The sequence below is a fragment of the Echiichthys vipera genome, assembly GCF_963691815.1.
Source record: "Echiichthys vipera genome assembly, chromosome: 2".
In the NCBI taxonomy this organism is placed as follows: Eukaryota; Metazoa; Chordata; class Actinopteri; order Perciformes; family Trachinidae; genus Echiichthys; species Echiichthys vipera.
Genome location: NC_139827.1, coordinates 16,669,634 through 16,689,049, shown reverse-complemented (window position 1 = coordinate 16,689,049; position 19,416 = coordinate 16,669,634). Strand labels below are relative to the sequence as shown.

General features: G+C 40.9%; 1 protein-coding gene across 1 annotated transcript; it reads left to right on the top strand.

The window, feature by feature from the left end:
- Nucleotides 1-1,659: 1,659 nt before the first annotated feature.
- LOC310962899 (ATP-sensitive inward rectifier potassium channel 12-like) lies at nt 1,660-4,258 on the top strand (the record flags this gene model as incomplete). Its single annotated transcript, XM_083935509.1, has 2 exons — nt 1,660-1,751; nt 2,620-4,258. The coding sequence occupies 2 exons, from the start codon at nt 1,660-1,662 to the stop codon at nt 4,256-4,258; spliced, it is 1,731 nt and encodes a 576-aa protein (XP_083791635.1).
- Between the last annotated feature and the right edge of the window lie 15,158 nt (nt 4,259-19,416).

Sequence of the window (19,416 nt, the reverse complement as noted above, 5' to 3'; positions counted from 1 at the left end):
GAGGTGATCTTTAATAATTCAGCAAAATAATAAAGTCTTTCATTCATGTCTCTAAATCCAAACAGTGCACTGTGCTGTTCTGTCCTGACCCCACACATGATGCTGCTGCCACTGACAGGGGACTGACTTGTGTGACCAGACATAATATCCGGTGTCTTTAGGGACCCTGTAGGAAAAGGTTGTGATTTCACATAGAGGAGACTCTGCTCCAGTTGGGAGAGTTTTCAATTTGATGTAATCATCTGCCCTTTTGGGATTATCCAGTCTAAAATCACTCTTCATCCAGCCAATAAGCAGCCAGTTCGTAACATCTGTCCTTGGTGTAACAGGAGAAAGAGTCTGCAGGCATCACACACAAGAGTTGCACACGGCCCGCATTACATGACGTTAAATCCCATCAAAATCTGTACGTGTGTGTGTGTTCATGTGTGTTTCTATTTGTTTGTGCTTGTCACTGACGCCGATATTGAACTAAGGCTTATAAACTGCCGTCGTCACAGATTTTCCAAAGACAATCTATTGCTACCTTTCATTGTCAACTAATTTAAAGCTAAAGTGGTTCACGTACAATAAAACATAAACCTCTGTTGCCCTTTTGAATTGCACGCGATTGGCCTTGTATTGCTTATGCAACCCGCTGCTTTTTGGTTCTCCTGGGCCCCAGCTTGCTGACATAATAAGCAGAGCAAAACACCCTCCAACCTTGTCATCAGGCCAAACAGCAGATCAATTGTTCCTCTAACAGTAGATTACCACGGATTCATCTCTTTTTTAGACCATTGTCCCTTCCACTGCCTGTCTGGTTTTCCACCCCTGGTTGGCCTGAAGGTCCCTAAGGCTAACCACTAGCAAGGACCTAATCAATAAGCTTTCATTACGCAAAACTGTCTGGTCTGCTTTGTGCATTAGGGCAATAAGGCTAAAATTTGCAGGGAGAGATATTTGATTTGTTTTTCTGATGTTTAGCCACGCTAGTGGAGTGGCCCCATGGTTGATTATACTGAAATATCTCAATAACATCTGGATGATCTGCCATGAACTTTGGTCCAGACATCCAGGTCAAATGTTTAATTTGTCCAGTACTTTAGTTCTTGTGAAACAAATGTTAATTAGCTTCAGCTGCACTGCTGTTCATTTGCAAATGTTAACATGCTAAGCAAACATGGCAAATATAATCACTACCTGCCACAGTAAACATAGCATGTTAGCATGTTGACCTTAGCATTTAGCTCAAACCACCACTGTGTGTGAGTATAAACTTTGTAAGAGATAAGGGTGATGTTCAGCCACTGTGGAGATATCAACGTCTAAAGTCAAGAAAGCTGTCTTGCCCACAAATCTAAGGACGTACGTTTCAAGAAGTATAACCTCAGGAGGCTTTAAGCTTTAGGTGGGTGAACACGTTGACCCAGGAAACATACATTGTACATTGACCTCTGAGAACACATTAGTGGAGTTAACCATCTTTTTTTAAACAGTTGTGTTTCGTTTACCGTCACATTTTACATGTACTCAAACTCGCCATTCTGATGAAGATTAAACAAATGTCCTTTTTGTCTTTGTTGTTCACAGAAAATGTACCATGAGCAGGCAGCGATGATAACTAATGCAAGACAGACCTGAGCTCATACTGCCTTCCTGTACAGCAACAGTACTTTAATGGTTGGAACTGCCCGCCCCAACCTACATTACTGCCCTCGCAGACACAGCCTGATGATCACTGGTGCCATGGGAGCGGTGCGAGTCAATAGGTGAGAGAAGATGTGGAATAAAAATAAGTCAATGCCACAACTGCTTTAACGTGTAATTCCGGCGTGATTCCAGTGTAGCATGAGAAGAGTCCCTACACATAAAACGAAGCACCAACAACGTAGTTAGCAAACCCGGAGTTTATTAAAAGAGTGTTTTGAGAGACTGGCCCTGGTACCAGCTCCTCTCATAGTAAAGTCCATTCAAGCCGATTACCAAATGCAATCCATAAGGATGGAGCCCATTGTTGCTTCTTTTTATGTGCAGGGACTCTTCTCATGCTACTGCAGAGGTTTGGTGTTATTTTGAGCAGTATTACTGGTTAAAAAGATGTTTTAATGCCTTCACCGTACTTCCCCAGAGCTAATCAGTGTGAGCCACGTCTGGCTGTTAATGACTCCACCGGATTTCTCCTTTAGCAATCGTTATGCGGAAAACTGTCTCGATGGCTTATTTGATGTATATTAGTGCAGACAAAGGCCATGGGATATGATTTTGCGCAGAATTATACTTTAAGCTGAAGTTGGTTACTTTATGAATTTCTTTTTATATTTGATGAAACTGTCACTATATACTGACAGCACAATGAGACACACAGACACAGACAATCTGTGAAAAAGTTATTTCTGTTGAAAAACAACCACTCAGAGCTGAGAAGTCTCTGACGCAGTGTTCAATGACTGCTCATGAACTCTGATAACTGTGAAACTAGGAAAATATGAATCAATATTCTGTTACTGTATTACCTTTTTCTCACATAAAGTGTTTAGTGTTAGTACAGAACAGAGACTTTGACAGTGGTGGCAATGTTGAAAGGCTTTATAAACTGTCAATTCCCCTGAACTCATTATCTCCCCTCTGTTCCCCCAGATACAGCATCGTTTCCACAGATGAAGATGCCCTGAAGATCTCCAGTGCGGGCCTCCACAATGGCCACAGTCCTCTGACTCAGCAGACGCTGTCGGGGGCCTGTATGCGGGGAGAAGAAGGAGGAGGAGAATTTCCAGGAAGTGATGAGGGAAGAGGGGCTTTGTCTTTGAGAGTGACAAATGAGCCCATCATCCACAACAGCTGCCGTGCTTCACCATCATGTCGTCTGGGCCTGGATCTGGGCACTGGCCACCTGCGTAGTCGCTTTGTGAAGAAGAACGGCCAGTGCAATGTGGTGTTCAACAACATGGAGGATAAGCCACGAAGATACCTGGCTGATATTTTCACCACCTGTGTGGACATACGCTGGCGCTACCTGCTGCTAATTTTCACCACCACTTTCCTTCTGTCTTGGCTGGTGTTTGGCCTGATCTTCTGGGGAGTGGCGCTGGCTCATGGAGACTTTAACCTTCGCAATCCTGTCAAGGAAGGGGATCCTCAAGACAACCCAGAGGATGGAAAAGATGAATGGCGGCCATGTATTCTCCACATCCAGGGTTTCATTGGGGCGTTCCTCTTCTCCATAGAGACCCAGACCACTATTGGATATGGTTTTCGGTGTGTCACTGAAGAGTGCCCGGCAGCTGTGGTTACTGTGGTAGTTCAGTCCATCGTAGGCTGCATCATTGACTCTTTCATGATTGGCACCATCATGGCAAAGATGGTACGGCCCAAGAAGCGGGCGCAGACCTTGCTGTTCTCGCATCATGCCGTCATCGCTTTGCGAGATGGTAAGCTGTGCCTCATGTGGCGCCTGGGGAACATGCGCAAGAGCCACATTGTCGAAGCACATGTGCGTGCTCAACTCATTAAGCCACATGTGACGGCGGAGGGTGAGTACCTCCCTTTGGAACAAACAGACATTGATGTTGGCTATGACGACGGGCTGGATCGGCTGTTTCTGGTGTCACCGCTGGTGGTGGTCCATGAGATCAACAAGAACAGTCCTTTGTATAACCTGAGCCACGCTGACCTGCTCAAGGAAGACTTTGAGATTGTGGTCATCCTAGAGGGGATGGTGGAGGCTACAGCTATGACCACTCAGGCCCGTAGCTCCTACTTGGCCAAGGAGATCCTCTGGGGTCACCGCTTTGAGCCTGTGGTCTTTGAGAAGGGCGACCGCTACCATGTGGACTACTCCCGCTTTCATAAGTCCTACGAAGTGCCATCTACGCCTCACTGCAGTGCCAGGGAACTGAGTCAGATGACGGGTCGTGGCGGGCAGTCCTCATCTTCCAGCTCGAGCTACTCCCGGTCTCCATCACCATTTGCCCCAAGGGCGGCCCGGCAACTCCTGGGCTCTCACTCACCCAGCGCGTTCTGTTACGAGAATGAGGTAGCTTTGTGCTGCGGGGACGACGAGGATGAGGAGGATCTGAAAGAGGAGGCGGGGAGCCTGAACGTAAGAAGTGACAGAGACGTAAAGATGAGAGATGACATTCACTTGGGTTTCAAAGAGACATTTGTAGAGGAGCAGACGGTGGAGATGCTGTGTGTTCTGGACACAGAGAATCAGATCAGCCTTGACAGACTACAGCCCACTCTACCTTTATACATCAGCAGAGAGTCAGGGGTTTAATCAATGGTAATGGCTGCTCTTCCATTTATTTCCTCTTTGTCTGTGTGCATCCAACCAAAGTATTGAACTGGAAGAAAAATAAAAGATGGAGTACACAATTTAAACGGTACATCTGGAGAAGGTGATGGTCATTTTTTGCAGCTGTCACAAAATCCTTTCTCTGGTTCCAGGTATTGTTCACTTTCAGTTATAACATCAGCATCTAAACAATGCACAGCTCATCTTCTCTTCAACATGGTGGCTGGGTATTTCTCTCAAATCATGAGGTATCTTGAAAATGTTATTTCTCTTTTGTTTTATTCAATATGGTGGTGTACGCAGTTAAGTCAAGCTTTTTGTTCTTGATTTCCATTCAGTTTTTGTAAATATGATATGCTTTTGTTTGAATGTTGAAATGATTATGCATCATATACAGATATACATGTTATGAGAGACAAAATCCATTTATTTTAAAGGAAGTATGACATAAATGGTCACACACTTTTATTCTCTCTGTAAAAATAAATTATTTATGTATTTTGAACTTCTGTCTTCCTGCCTGAGTTACTTCTAACATTTGATAAATAAGCTCTTTATTCCATGATAGACAGCAAATTCAAATAAATTGAATGAGCCATGAAACAGAATTAGTCAGTGGTTAGTCATGTACAGTTGAAGAACAAGCACTTTATTCTCACTTTTATCAAACATTTTGCAGCAGTGTGTTGTTTCGTATTAACAAAGCTCCTAATAAACAACAGTTTATGCTGTTAACACTTGTGTTGAGTCTCTTTGCACATGTTCTCACTGGTTCAACAGCCTAGCCATGTTCATTACCACCTGTGTCTGATTAGACGAGATCACACAGATCTTATTTGTCTTGACTGTGGATCAAAACATGGGTGGTTGCTCTTTCTCTCTCACAAGCATGGCTAGATTACTAATGGGGTAAAGCAGACAACCACTCCACCTCCAGGGGTCCTAAAAGCCCCCATGGGGACACTTGGTGTCAATAGGTTTTTTTGTCATGCTAGCTGCCAACGAGTCGGCAGTCAGTCAGTCAACCGGTGTGTCGGTTTGTTGATCGGTCCAACACTTTGGTCCAGACTGAAATATCTCAACAGGATGGATTGTCATGAGATTTTATACAGACAATAATCCTCAGAATAATCTGTAATAACTTTCATCACTATTTATATTTTCATCTACTGCCATCATTAAGTCAAATTTTTGATTTGTCTTACTTTCGACAAAAAATATCATCAGCCTTAGCTGTATTTTATCTGCGCTAATTAGCAAATGCTACACTGTAGTAAGATGACCAGAGTAAACATTATAACTTTTAAACATTAGCATGTTAACATTGTCACTATGCTAGCATGTTAGCATGCTGAGTATTAGCATTTAGCTAAAAGCCTTACAGAGTAGCTGGCCTGGCTGGTATTGGTATTGGTCTTGGTAACTAGTCAGGGAACCTGCACCACTCATGTACAATACCAGCTAGGGTTCCCATTATCATGTAGGACTAATCTTGTGATTCATTGTCCAAAATCTAGTTTTAACTGTGTTTTCAAACAGAACGCAAAGCGAGGGGAAGTGTAATTGCTTACAACATTTTGGGAATTATACACATATTCCGCTGTTTTACGAATCTGCTTCATAAAAGTAGTGAGACGAGAGGACAAAGGAGACCAGAGCGAAATAACAGAAAGAACCAGAGTTCAGTCAGAGGTTGAGCTGAACACGTGTCCCAAATCCTGCACATCCACCTTCAATCTGGCTTTTTTGAGGGTGGGACTGCGTTTATACCAGAAGTCGGTAAAATGCAGTGTACTGCATTCATCCGGTTGCACACTTGAAACCGTTGAGTGTGGATCGATGAACACTCAAATCAAACTGGAAAATGGCGGAACAACAGAGCAACGGAGCGGCAACAACTACGGTGAACACTGATTCAATTTATAAATGTATAAAGAGGATGTGTAAGAGGAGCTTGAACTTTCTCACTAAAGTTGCTTTGAATGCACCCAGTCAAGCACAGTTATTTATTCATTGAATTAGCTAGCATTTAATGTTTTTATATGAACAGGCTCTAGTTTTGCTGCCTTGTAATTTTATTTTGCTATAGTAGGCTAATACAAAAATGGTCAAATTAATGGTTTTATGAATAGAAGCTTACTTAGAAAAAAAACCATGTGGTCGATGTAGACGTGTCAAAGAGTTGTTTGAGAGCTTGTTTTGTAAAATTACACATTTACGCCTATTTGTTTTCGTGGTTAGGACTTGTGAACAATAATTTTACTCAAAATACAATAATTTTTATCCTCTTGAGCGATAGTTTAACATTCCCTATCTGGCAATGCTTTGTCACATATATTGCATCAATCAAACCACAATCACACACACACAGGTGACTTTTTAAATAGTACCTTCAATTGCATTTTTTTTTACTTTGATTGTTTATTTTACTCATGAATAATTCTTAGATAAATGTTTTCCGGCTTTTTGAAGAAGCCCTTTGGATGACATGTGAAATGTCTCCTAGAATCTCGTCCTGTTTTCTCGTCTGCAGCATTTTTTCTACTTGCTTTTCCAATGTTAACTCGTTCAATGTGAGACTACCAAGAACCTAAAGCTCCCTTCGCGTTAACAGTTATGGATATTTTTCTGACTTCCTGTTGTTGCTATGGGTAAGTGAATCCCCATGGACTCTGTTGCTAAGCAACCATGGCAACACACTATACTGTGGTGGAGCTGCCCCCTCTGTACTGTGTCTGTACTTGAAAAGAAGTTGGATACAACAGGGGCCAAACAGCTAATATGCACTGAGGCGCCTAAACATGTGAATCCGGCCAAAGAAACAAAGACACACACAACAACCTCCTCAGAGAGCCACTGAAGTCCACCTGACTGTACTGTGGAGGACAGAGTGTTTCTGGCTGTTGTACAAGCTCCCCCATGTGGTTGAACAGTGACTCCACAGTGTGACGGCCCCCTGGCTTGTTTACTTATACTGTGCGTCTCTGTAATGCTGCAGGTGCCGAAGGGCGGAGAAGATTGTTGATCACTTAGTTGGAGGAACCCAGGCCAGGCACTCCTCTGCTATAAATCTCCACCTTATGGCTAGGAGGCCCTCTCTCCACCTCATCCATGAAGTTCTTGTTTTACCTTCCATTCAATACCATCACCATCCATGCCACACAAATGCATACATGCAGCATCACTACTGACGTTAACTTATCTTGTGCCCACTGTTATAATCTTTATGAAAATAAATTTCTCATTATTTGCCTTCAGCCTGTGTCTCCCTTTCTTTTGTCATGGCTTCGGCGCCAGGTCGTGACACACACTAAGCAACAGAGTCACAGAAGTCAGCTGCTGTTGTGGGCTATTGATCACTGAAACAATATTTTTAGCACAATGCCTATCTCAGGGTGAGTGAAAACTATACATTTGCCCTATTAAAATCCCTAATATTTCCATATATTGTTAATTATTCTATAGTTTTACCTCTTTGGTCTTTAATAAATCATTTTGTAGGTTTAGAGGGTAAAATCACATATGCAACAAGTGACAAAGGTTCACAAGCAGACACTGTTTTGTTTTTAAAGGGTCAGGTGCCATCCTGTTTTTTCTACTTCATTCAGTACTAACTGTGTGCATAGAAGCATTCTGCGGCGTAAAACGCGGCCACCACTTTTCTCCATCTAAATGATGGTACACAAATTCTTTTGAGCGTTTGCCCACCCTTTGACATACTACTTGTTCAACTCTACAACACCCCAGACTGTATGGATGTAGCTGCTGCAGTAATAGATCAATCAAACGTTGCATTAAAATCAAAGAACGCTTTTGGTTATGACTGTGAGCCAATCCATGAAGGATCGCAGGCAGGTATCTATGACTGGAGGAGTTTAAATATTACTTAGACCCGCGTTATCAAGTATAGAGAACCCAGCCCTACTTGTTCATGTAGAACAACTGGAGGAAAGACACACCTCCACACAGGAAGTACCTGTGCTTAGACTCTCTGAGGTGACAGTACTGACCTCTGAGCCATCGTTCCCTCTTTCTTTGCTGACATACATCTTAACAATCTGTCACAAGCCCAAACCAGGTGAGAACTTTGTGGTTCAAATCTGATGTCGGAGGAAAAACTTATTTTTTTGATTTGTTTAAATATCTTCAATTTCCCTTCTCGTCTATCTGCCTCTCTCCCTGCTGTCATCCCATCCTCATCCTTCTCTTTTCTAATGCTGGTTAATTAACCGGACCGTCACACCCCCTGTCATCAGCGTCCGCGAGGCGGACCAGCTGGGTGACCTCTGTAACCTCTGTTAAGACTTCTAATGGCTGACTTGGATCTTGCCTAATAAGGTGGTGTGTGTTCATCCTCATGTAGGTTAAGTGTGTGTGAGTGTGGCTTTCATGTGTGTGACACCCTGTATATCTGCATGCCCTCTCTTGGCCTCACTGGCTGTTTGTGGCCTCGGGCTGTGCGACCAGAGCCGGTGACAGTGTGTGTGTGCTCAGCAGGGGACAGTATTTAGGCACTGGGAGCTGTGGCCGGGGGATCTCTGGTTCCATAATGAGCTGTTGTGTGCTGTGGAGCTGTGAAGCAGCTCGCTGGGGGGACAGAGGAGCATTGTGTGCTGTTCAACACAGCTCAGCTCAGCAGAGGAGGCCTGACTGATCCAGGCTGGGAAGCACCACAGGGCAAACATCTTCTGTCTGTCTGTCTGTCTGTCTGTCTGTCTGTATTTTTGCTCTCATCTATCTTGTATTTTGGTCTAATTTGTATCTCTATTAAAGGCTGACATCAGCGCAGTCAGTGACGTTTCAACAACTAAACTGTGGCTTTTATTTATTTAAAATATGAATGTCTTCTGGCTTTGTAAATGCAACATCCCTGGTTTGAGTCTGGATGGGGATCTCAGTCAACCCTCCTCGGTCTTTCCTTATTTCCTGTAATTTCTCCGGTGGTGGAAAGTAACTGAGCACATTTACTCAAGTATTATACTTAAGTCCTTTTTATATATTTATACTTTACTTGATTATTTCCATATTATGCTACTTTCTTTTCTTCTAATTGTACACTCTTCTCTCTGTAATTCAGACTTAACCACAGACAATCTGTTCTTTTCTGCATTAGTCTGGTATTTTTGATCTCGTACATATTTCACTACTGTAAATATTCATTTCTGTAAATTAAAAATTGAGTTTTTTTAATATACAGTATGTTGTCTGTATAATATTTGTTGTTTGTATATCTGGAGTATTGTAACAAAAATAATTTTCCCCCTGGGATTAGTAAAGTATTTCTGATTTTGATTCTGACCATACAATTTTGTAGGCAAATATTGTACTTTTTACTCCATTCATTTGATAAGTTTAGTTACTTTTTAGATTCAGATTAGTTGGCAAAAAAATATAATCCAACTTTATGCTGATTTGATGGCAAAGGCTATTTGCATCTGGGTACGAAAATCAATGTATTCTATTTGCACCAGTGTATAATTAGAAGTGGATGCTATTTGTACCCTGGTGTGTATAGCAATGTGTGCAAAGGCTATTTACCCCATGGTACAAACATCAATGTATGCTATTAGTACCCGGGTGTCGGTTTTCACCCATGTCTTTTAGTAGTTTTGTTGTCTAAACCTAACCGAGTAGATTTATTTTGACTAAACCCAACAATTTAGTTCTGTTGACTAAACCAAAGCAAGTATTTTCGTTGACTAAACCTAACCACGTATTTTCGTTGACTAAACCTAACCAAGTATTTTCGTTGACTAAACCTAACCAAGTATTTTCGTTTACTTAACCTAACCAAGTATTTTCGTTGACTAAACCTAACCACGTATTTTCGTTGACTAAACCTAACCACGTATTTTCGTTGACTAAACCTAACCAAGTATTTTCGTTGACTAAACCTAACCACGTATTTTCGTTGACTAAACCTAACCACGTATTTTCGTTGACTAAACCTAACCAAGTAGTTTCGTTGACTAAACCTAACCAAGTAGTTTCGTTGACTAAACCTAACCAAGTAGTTTTCGTTGACTAAACCTAACCACGTATTTTCGTTGACTAAACCTAACCAAGTAGTTTCGTTGACTAAACCTAACCAAGCAGTTTTGTTGACTTAACCTAACCAAACTGCAAAAATAATAAGCAAACTCAATTTTGAACTAAGTTCCAGGCTGTAGTCAAACCCAGGTGTCCTTGGTGAGAGTCCAATGCTTTACCCACTCACCCACAGTTAGTGACTCAGTACCACATTACTCGCTTGTTGAAGTGGTGGATGAGGTGTCAGGTGTAAATAGCCAGATCGTGCAGCAAAGACTATTTTCACCCAGGTGTAGAGAGACTCTCCGTAGGTTAAGCAAGCTAGCAGTATATGTAGTAATTAAAATTTGTTCCAGCTTTACCAACTGCAATATTAAAGTGATGAACACATGAATGCATCAATAATAGGCTAATAATAATAATCAAGCGATATCATTTACATGATTCTGGGTTAGGGTTGTTGCAAATTAAGAAGAGGCACATCTAATTTTTGACAGCCTATAGTATTAGGTTGCTGTTGTTATTTTGAGTTTCACTGGTGCAATTTGCAATGCAATTGTTCCTCCATTTTTAATCCAGTGCTCAACATTTTCAGCATACAAATAATTTTAAAATGTCCACAATCTCTCTGTTGTTCTTTTACTCCATTTCTCTCTCAGGCAGGCTGAAGAGATTCAGCAAACCACAGAATAATAGGCCTTTCATGATGCCCTGCAATGCTGTAATGATCCTTAACTGGAATTTTCAGCTTTAAATATTTTATAATACAAATCAGATCTTATCACAACACAAATTTTACTACCTTATGTAGAAATATGTATAATTCACAATTAACGCCGCATTTTATGGAGATTTCTAAATTTTGAAATTTGTTACACAACCAACGCGAGAAGCCCACCAAGTCAAATGCATTACACTGACTGTGATTCTGATTATCACACTTTCCACTTGTCCATCTGTCTATCTGCACAGCAGCCTGTCTGTCTGCTCTGAGAGCCTGAACACCTGTCTGTGTTCCTCTCTGCCTGTCGGTCTGTCTGTTAATATGTCTGTATGTTTATGTACAGGACATTTCTCTGTGAATCTGACCAACGGAAATCTCTCCCTTTACAGCCTGTGTGATAAACACTCTGCTATTGTGTCACACATGGGACACTTTTGCTCATATTCATTCATGTCCTCAATAATTAAAACAATAATTAAAAAGTAAAAATGACAGACATCAGTAAAGTCATAAATCAGCATATTTCTCACTCCCAAATTTCACATCCGTCTTTCTGTCTAGCTGCCTTTCGTCTGTCCCTCTGCTCCGACAACAACACAGTCTTTCATGTAGACATCTTTTCCTCAGACCCCTCAGGCTCTGTCCTTCTTTCTCTCCCCTTCACACAGACTAATTAAATGTTCCAAGAAGAACTCATGATTGGAAAGTCTGTGCGACTCTGCAGCTTTCTCCTTTTTCTGTCTCTCTTCTCATTAAAAAAAATCTCGTAAAAAACTTATTGCTATTGCGCCTGATTAAAAATCAAAGTTGTTTTTAAAAACAAGACACAGAGAAGTTTGTTTTCATAAGATTTCACTCATTTCACTTTATTTGTTGTTTTAGATCGGGCTGATATAGCAGATAATATATGTTACATCAGAGTTACATCAATTGTCCTAAACTTTGAGGAGAGCGTACAGTTGACAGGTGAAATGTAAATTCTTGAATATCATTTGATTATTTTTCTTGGCTTCACAAAACAAAAGTTACAAAGTGCTTTACGGGAGGAAGAAAAGAAAAGGGAAACCAAAAGACAGACACAGAAAGCAAATTTATTTGTTGTAACATGCTTTGTAAAGAGAGAGTGACACAAAGTAAATCACAAATATTCACAAACAATAGTTCATGCAAATATTATTCAACACACACTGTATTGTGGTTGTGGGACAAGTGTTCAGGTCCTTTAATTAAGTTAATAACGCACAGTAAAAATACTCCACTATAATATTAATCTTGCATTCATTCATAAGTAAAAGTATGTTAGCATTATCAGCAAAATGTACTTAAAGTATGCAAAGTGTGTGCAGTTAAACCTTCTCTGTCAGTGTTTTACTATTGTATATAATGTTTCTGAGTCAATATTACTGCTACATTAATGTGTATTTTACTGCGGTAAATGTTTAAAGTTGTCTGCATGTTAACTGCTTTATATATGGTCGGGTAGTTCACTCTGCAGCGCTGCATTGTGATCTATAAGATTATCATATGTGAACAGCATGGCTGTCTTGTGAGAACCACGGATCATTAAAAGGTCAATCTTTCATTATGTCAGAAAAACAGCCCTGTTTTCAGTTTTTTGAAGATGCATTTTCCAGCTCAAGCAATAAGCTTTTTAAAAACTCTATTTAGCTTAAAAAGTGGATTACAAAGCACAATATTTACTTCTCAGATGTTGTGCAGCAGAAGTACCATAAATACTTAAAGTACAAGTACCTCAAAGTTGTATCTAAGTACAGTAATTATGTATGCTATTTGCACCAGTGTATAATTAGAAGTGGATGCTATTTGTACCCTGGTGTGTATAGCAATGTGTGCTATTTACATCCTGGTAGAATAATGCTAAGGCAAAGGCTATTTACACCCTCGTACAAACACCAATGTATGCTATTTGTACCTGGGTGTCGGTGGCCAACAAGCTATTTTCACCTCTTTTTTTAGTAGTTTTGTTGTCTAAACCTAACCAAGTAGTTTTATTTTGACTAAACCCAACCATATAGTTTTGTTGTCTAAACCCGACCATGTAGTTTTGTTGTCTAAACACAACCATGTAGTTTTGTTGTCTAAACCCGACCATGTAGTTTTGTTGTCTAAACCCGACCATGTAGTTTTCTTGTCTAAACCCGACCATGTAGTTTTGTTGTCTAAACCCGACCATGTAGTTTTCTTGTCTAAACCCGACCATGTAGTTTTCTTGTCTAAACCCGACCATGTAGTTTTCTTGTCTAAACCCGACCATGTAGTTTTGTTGTCTAAACCCGACCATGTAGTTTTCTTGTCTAAACCCGACCATGTAGTTTTGTTGTCTAAACCCGACCATGTAGTTTTGTTGTCTAAACCCGACCATGTAGTTTTGTTGTCTAAACCCAACCATGTAGTTTTCTTGTCTAAACCCGACCATGTAGTTTTGTTGTCTAAACCCGACGATGCTGTTTTGGCTGCTGTTGGTTGAACAAAACAGAATAGATTTGAAGATTTCACCTTGGACTCTGGAAGTTTTTTTGACAATCCAATATAGACTAAATAATAAATAAGGTGTTATTTTGTTGGTCTCAGATGAAGCTGTCTGCAGCCTCTCATTAGTTGGACTGAAGCCCTGGGAGTTCACCTGGGTTCATAGGGTCCCGAACTATCCCTCTTTATTTTACTTTATTCTAATGTTTAAAAAAAGAATCACACAGAGACATTTAGGCAATACAGCCAAAAAATAATATTGTTTCCACACGTTTAACAGCAGAATTTCATATTAACATAGTTGAATATGTACAAATGTCACTTTGATAAACTGAATGTGACAGAAACACTACATCAGTCACACTTAAGTGAGGAGACCTTTTCCGACTTTGTACCACCGCAGGGAAGAATTTTAAGTGTAGCTAACAGCCGACATATATTCATGACCAAACAACGTGCTGGCACGTATGACTGAGGGGCAAAACCGTCATCGAGTCCCAATGTGAATGCAACCATTGTCCTTGTCACCATCATCCCCATCTTCATCGTCACCATCACACTCACAATCACATCCTCCTACATCTGAGTCAGAGACACAAATATGATGTCCATTTCTGACTGTTTTTTCTTGCTTTATTTAGTCTCCATGTGATTCTAATCTCTCTCTTTTTAATTAGTGCAATAAATTAATTTTAAATTTCTTTCTTTATCCCTCTGTACGTTTTAATTTTTTTGCACCGTTTCTCTCTCAGCCTGAAGTTGTGGCAAAAGAGATGCGGACACAGCAAACCAACGAACAATAGGCCATTCATGATGCCCTGCAATGCAATGATGATCCTACCCTGCCCTCCACCCCCCCCCCACCCTGCACCAGCCTCCACAGCTGCACAGGAATGTGGTCCAACAAGTTTCCCGCTCCCCCCTCTTCCCTGCCGCCCGCCACCATCGCTACCACCACCTCACCAGTGCTGCCGCCATCGCAACCGAAGTCCCTCTTCTCCCAAATAAAAAAAGACGAAGAAGGCAAGAAACTATAGAGGGGGTGGGTGGGTGGGGTTGGGGGGACTCTGCAGATGGAGCACAAAGAGAGGATTCATGCTCAGTCACATACACTCCCAGAGAAAAAAGAGGGGGACCCATTTAAGTGTGGTGCAGCTGCACTAATTTACTGGGTGAAAATGAAAAAAAAAAAGAAGAAGTGACAGAGGTCAGATAGCAGAATCATTTTTTATTCATCCCCATGGATGGCACGCCACTGCATCGTCAACATTTAAGTCTGCATAATGCATAAATCAAGTGACGAACCCCAGAACACACCTGCAGCCCTCAGTGTGATGGGATCCATCAGTTTCTTCCAAGCGTCCTTTCAAAAAATAACAGTAAGATGTTGAATCATTCAACAGGTCACCAAACTTATCTGTTAGATGTCTCTCTCCCCTTTTTTATCACATATGCAAATGCTTCGGATGGCATCTAACCCTGATGTTAAACAGCCACAGCGAGTTACTTTGTGATCCTGTGATGACACACAATAAACTCAGAGGTGGAAGAAATGTCGTCTCCGTTTGTGAGGATATCTTGTGAAATCACAGCACGGGTCTTAGATATTTGCTGGATCAGAAGTTCTTAATCAGATGTACAGTACAGTGTGAAAGTTTGAGTCTAACTAATTGAGTCACATGATGTTCAGTTTTATTGATAGTCTAGAGCTGGAATTCCCCTCAGAAGAGCACTGTCTGTTTTTCACACAAACCCTGAGGAATGGCATTCATGACTTAAGTGCAGTGTTTTACACAAACCAAGAAAGACACAAAAGGGAAGCCACAGCGAGAGAAAACCCCTTGTAAACAGATAAACTCTACATTTATAATCTGCCGGGGACATTTTGTGATTAAATCTGAGGCTAAGAAAGAAGAAAACATGCTTCTGCTCCCTTCCTCGTCATTTCTGACATATAACTTCAGATCCTCTTTGTCGAGTTCGTCATCATTCGGAAAACAAATGACGCCATTCATGTCAGGCCAAAATGTGCCTATTGACATGGGAATGAATGCTTTCCACCAATTATACATCAGTTTAATGCAGAATGTGACCCAGCATGTGAATATTTGACCGCTGTGCAGGCTTCTCTTATCTGTATCCCTCTCACACTCTCTGCATCGCTCTGTGTTTCCCCTCTCTTGCCTTTTCTCTCCATCCATCGTCAGATTTCAGGAATTTCCCCCGGGGGTTGTTCAAGTATTAAGGCCAAATCAAAAAAAAAAAGGGCGTTCTCTGTTTTCTTTCCTCGTCTACGTTCTTTGTCCTTCTGCCACCTCATTAGCTAATTTACTTTCTGAAAAACTTCTCTAATAGAAAAATTATCCTGCAGAACCTTGCATTCATCTCTCAAGAAGACTCAATTTCAACCCAATCACACACATGAGAAAAAACGGCCGCCCATGACTAAGTGTGCACCTGAAGGCTGACTCTTTGACCCCTCTGCTGATCATGAGACCTTGCCCTCCCATCTTCTCCCCACTCTCCCCCAGGAGCCGCAGGAAACGGGCTTCTTGTGACCCAGTGGTCTGTGCAGCCATGGAGAGGCCCATTACAGCAGTCACATGGCAGGTTAGCGAAGGAACTGATGCGACCATGTGAGCTCTATTTTCTAAGTTACAGCTGCCAGAGGGCCCATGATAGTTTCACACAGACACAACATACAAAATGTCTGCAAATGCATGGCGAGTTTAGAGTCTAAGCAAAGATGCAACATCACTGTTTTTTTATGTTTTGAATCAGCTTAAACAAACAGGTGGTATTTCTTTGTTTAGAGCAACAGGTGGAATATCCATCAGTTCTTTTTATTTCCTATAAAACAGGTTAGCTAAATATCTTTTAAAAAAGAGGAAACTGTGAGCTTAAAACTATGTTATCATCCTCTGCTCTGAGATATCGATCACAAAGAGGGGACATCTATCCAGCCAAATACCTACTCTAATATTTAAAAGTCTTCAGGGGGCTTCATTCATAGAAATAAAAGTTAATTTAAACAACTAAAGCAGATTCAAAGAGCATGAATATGCACTAAACGCCACTTTGATTGTCGAAGCTGTCAAAGGATTGTAAACTGTGCCAGAGGAAGAAGATGTGGCCTTGAGGTTATCAGTGATATGAAATAAATCAGTAGGTTGATTATGAGTTTCTATTAAATCAGTGCTTGGTGATCATATCACAGGATCAGTGGGTTGAACTGAGTTTGAGTTTAACATCCACTTTCTCTTTTTCTGAGCCAGTTTGGAGTTTAAAGTTAAAGCACTTTTCTCAAAGAGCAAAAATGTTTCCACTTCAATACGAACAGGCAAGAAATGGAGTATTTCTTTAAAAGTACAAACGAAATATAAAAAGTCACTTGAAATCAAAATATTTCAAGGACAAGTATCTGAAAATTAGAGACACAACAAAGCAGATAAATTAGAGAAAAGAATCAGGCCTGTTTTCTGGGCTGAACTCCAACTGAAGAGCAAAAGACCTGCAGGCAAACAAGGAGGACGTGGCAATATCACGAAACCACATACAGCATTTATCCAAATTAACATCTTCAAAGATTAGACAAATGAGTAACTTTCTGAGGCCTTTTGAAACAAAATCACAAGTGGTTCAAAATGGACTGCATGCACTCCTCTTTCTTTGGATTTCGTTCGTTAAAAGTGGACTAATGTTTAAAATAACATTGAGTTTGAAAACGAATGGACAAGACATTAAACATCTTGTTTTGACAATTTTTTTAAAGTCACCTTCTTTTCTCCCGTTTGTTCGTTTATTAGAGATTTCAATAAGTGTAACATTGTAAGTAGACACGAGTATATAGCGCATACACAATATAGGCTAGTGAAAATCTGACACAGCTACAGTTTTCATTTTTGCATATAAGAATATTCGTTTGATTATTTTGTCTCAGCTGAAAACATCTCATTTGGCTTTTTAGGAACGCACAGCTCATAACGAAAACATAACAATTCGGCCAGAAAACAAATTGTATTGTCCTTCAAATTATGAACAGAGGCTGCATACTATTGTCTTCATTTGAAGAAAAAAAAAATCAGTAGAAAAAAATGAATAAAGTCGGTAACTGTGTGTAGGATTCTAACTTCCTTAACTTCTTTTTTTCGAAAGCTTTCTTTAATTTCCAACGCAATTTCAAACTATGAAACTAATAATGAAAAAAATACCACCAAGATGAATAATAGTTTAGTTCATAGTGAGACGACAGGACAGGCAATAATATCCCTATTGTCACAAAGTAGTTCATGGCAACATTAAGACACCGCGTGATTATAAAAGTTATTAATAAGTCGGAATATATCGGATGTTATTTAATATTGTTATAAGGTTATTTTAACAGCAGTATTTTATATATTAAATGCATTATTTAGCGGACATTTAATCAGCCTATTCAATTTTGAGATGGATTTCTACAGTGAAGACATAAAACAAAACACCAAGACTCCCTGGGGGGCCCGTGAACATCCCGCTGCACTCTCCGTAAAACCGCAGCTTCCTCCCGCCGCAGAACGACGCGCACATGTCCCTGCAAAAACAGTCCTCCTCGTATCAGCATCTACGGACAAAAAAAACACACTCACATCGCCGAGCCTCGGAGGCCTCACGCAGGATCCCGGTGGTGCTGGATGCTCGGTGGGGTCCCTCCACCCCCCGTCACCCACACCCCCTCCACCACCACCACAAACCCATCACCCCCTTCATCCCCAAGCGCAAGCCCCCCTACAATCAGCACCTCCAAGGCCCCTGCAGATCCAGGTGCTGCGGAGTGTTTAAAGACAGGAGATTGTCGGAGAGAAACAAGAGAGATCCATGCTCCTTCTGCTGCAGAGTATTTTCTGTGTGCGAGGGCTGGTGTCTATGCTCGGACATAAGGGGAGAAAAGACGCACACATCGCTCTCTGTTATCAATTTTTTCCATGTTTGCAGCACAAAACTGCTTTTTGTTCCCCATTTTTTTCATTTACGAGGGTTAATGGATAGAGGCTTGGGCGTTTGATCACATGGCTACAATTCACCTGAGATGGAGACAAAGAGAGCAAAGAGAGAGGAGAGAGAGAGAGAGAGAGAGAGAGAGAGTCAGGCTCAACATGAGAGGCAACGGACACACAGGGGTTATTGTTGCATTCATTTTCAGTGTGTGTGTGTGTGTGTGTGTGTGTGTGTGTGTGTGTGTGTGTGTGTGTGTGTGTGTGTGTGTGTGTGTGTGTGTGTGTGTGTGTGTGTGTGTGTTTGTGTCCGGGTGCGCATCAGATGCTGCAGAAGTCGATCCTCTTCCTTCCCATCAGGTCCTGGTTTAACGGCACCAATCCCGACCTATACATTTAGGGCCCCAAATCTCCATTTTCACTGGCGCAGTCTTGCTTTACGCACAAAACATGACGACAGGGGCAATGTCCCAGGATTTATAGTCTAACTAGTTTAAGAAAATGTGACTTGTATTTACATTTTTTTTTTAAAGAATAGTCATTTTGAGAGACGCTTTACTGTTGCTATACATCTTTTATTATTGTATTTCAAACCTACTTGTCTCCTTCGTGGCTTTCAACAATTTGTATTACGAATACTAGACTATTAGTCTTAGACTATTAGATTTAATCATTAATAAATTAATTGTGGTTTTATTTGAATGGAACAATCCCACATCTGTCCGTATATCAGATGTTTACCTTCAAGTCAAACTGGTGGTTAACTCATCGTGACTTCAGCAAAAGTGGGACATTTAAGCTCAATGGAGCAAATACATTTTTTGAAAAAATCCTAAAATCTTTCCACAGCACTACCTGTAACTCAATTATTTCTTTTTAATTGTGGGCGTGGTTCAAAGTCAAACAGATATTGATTGGCAAGACCT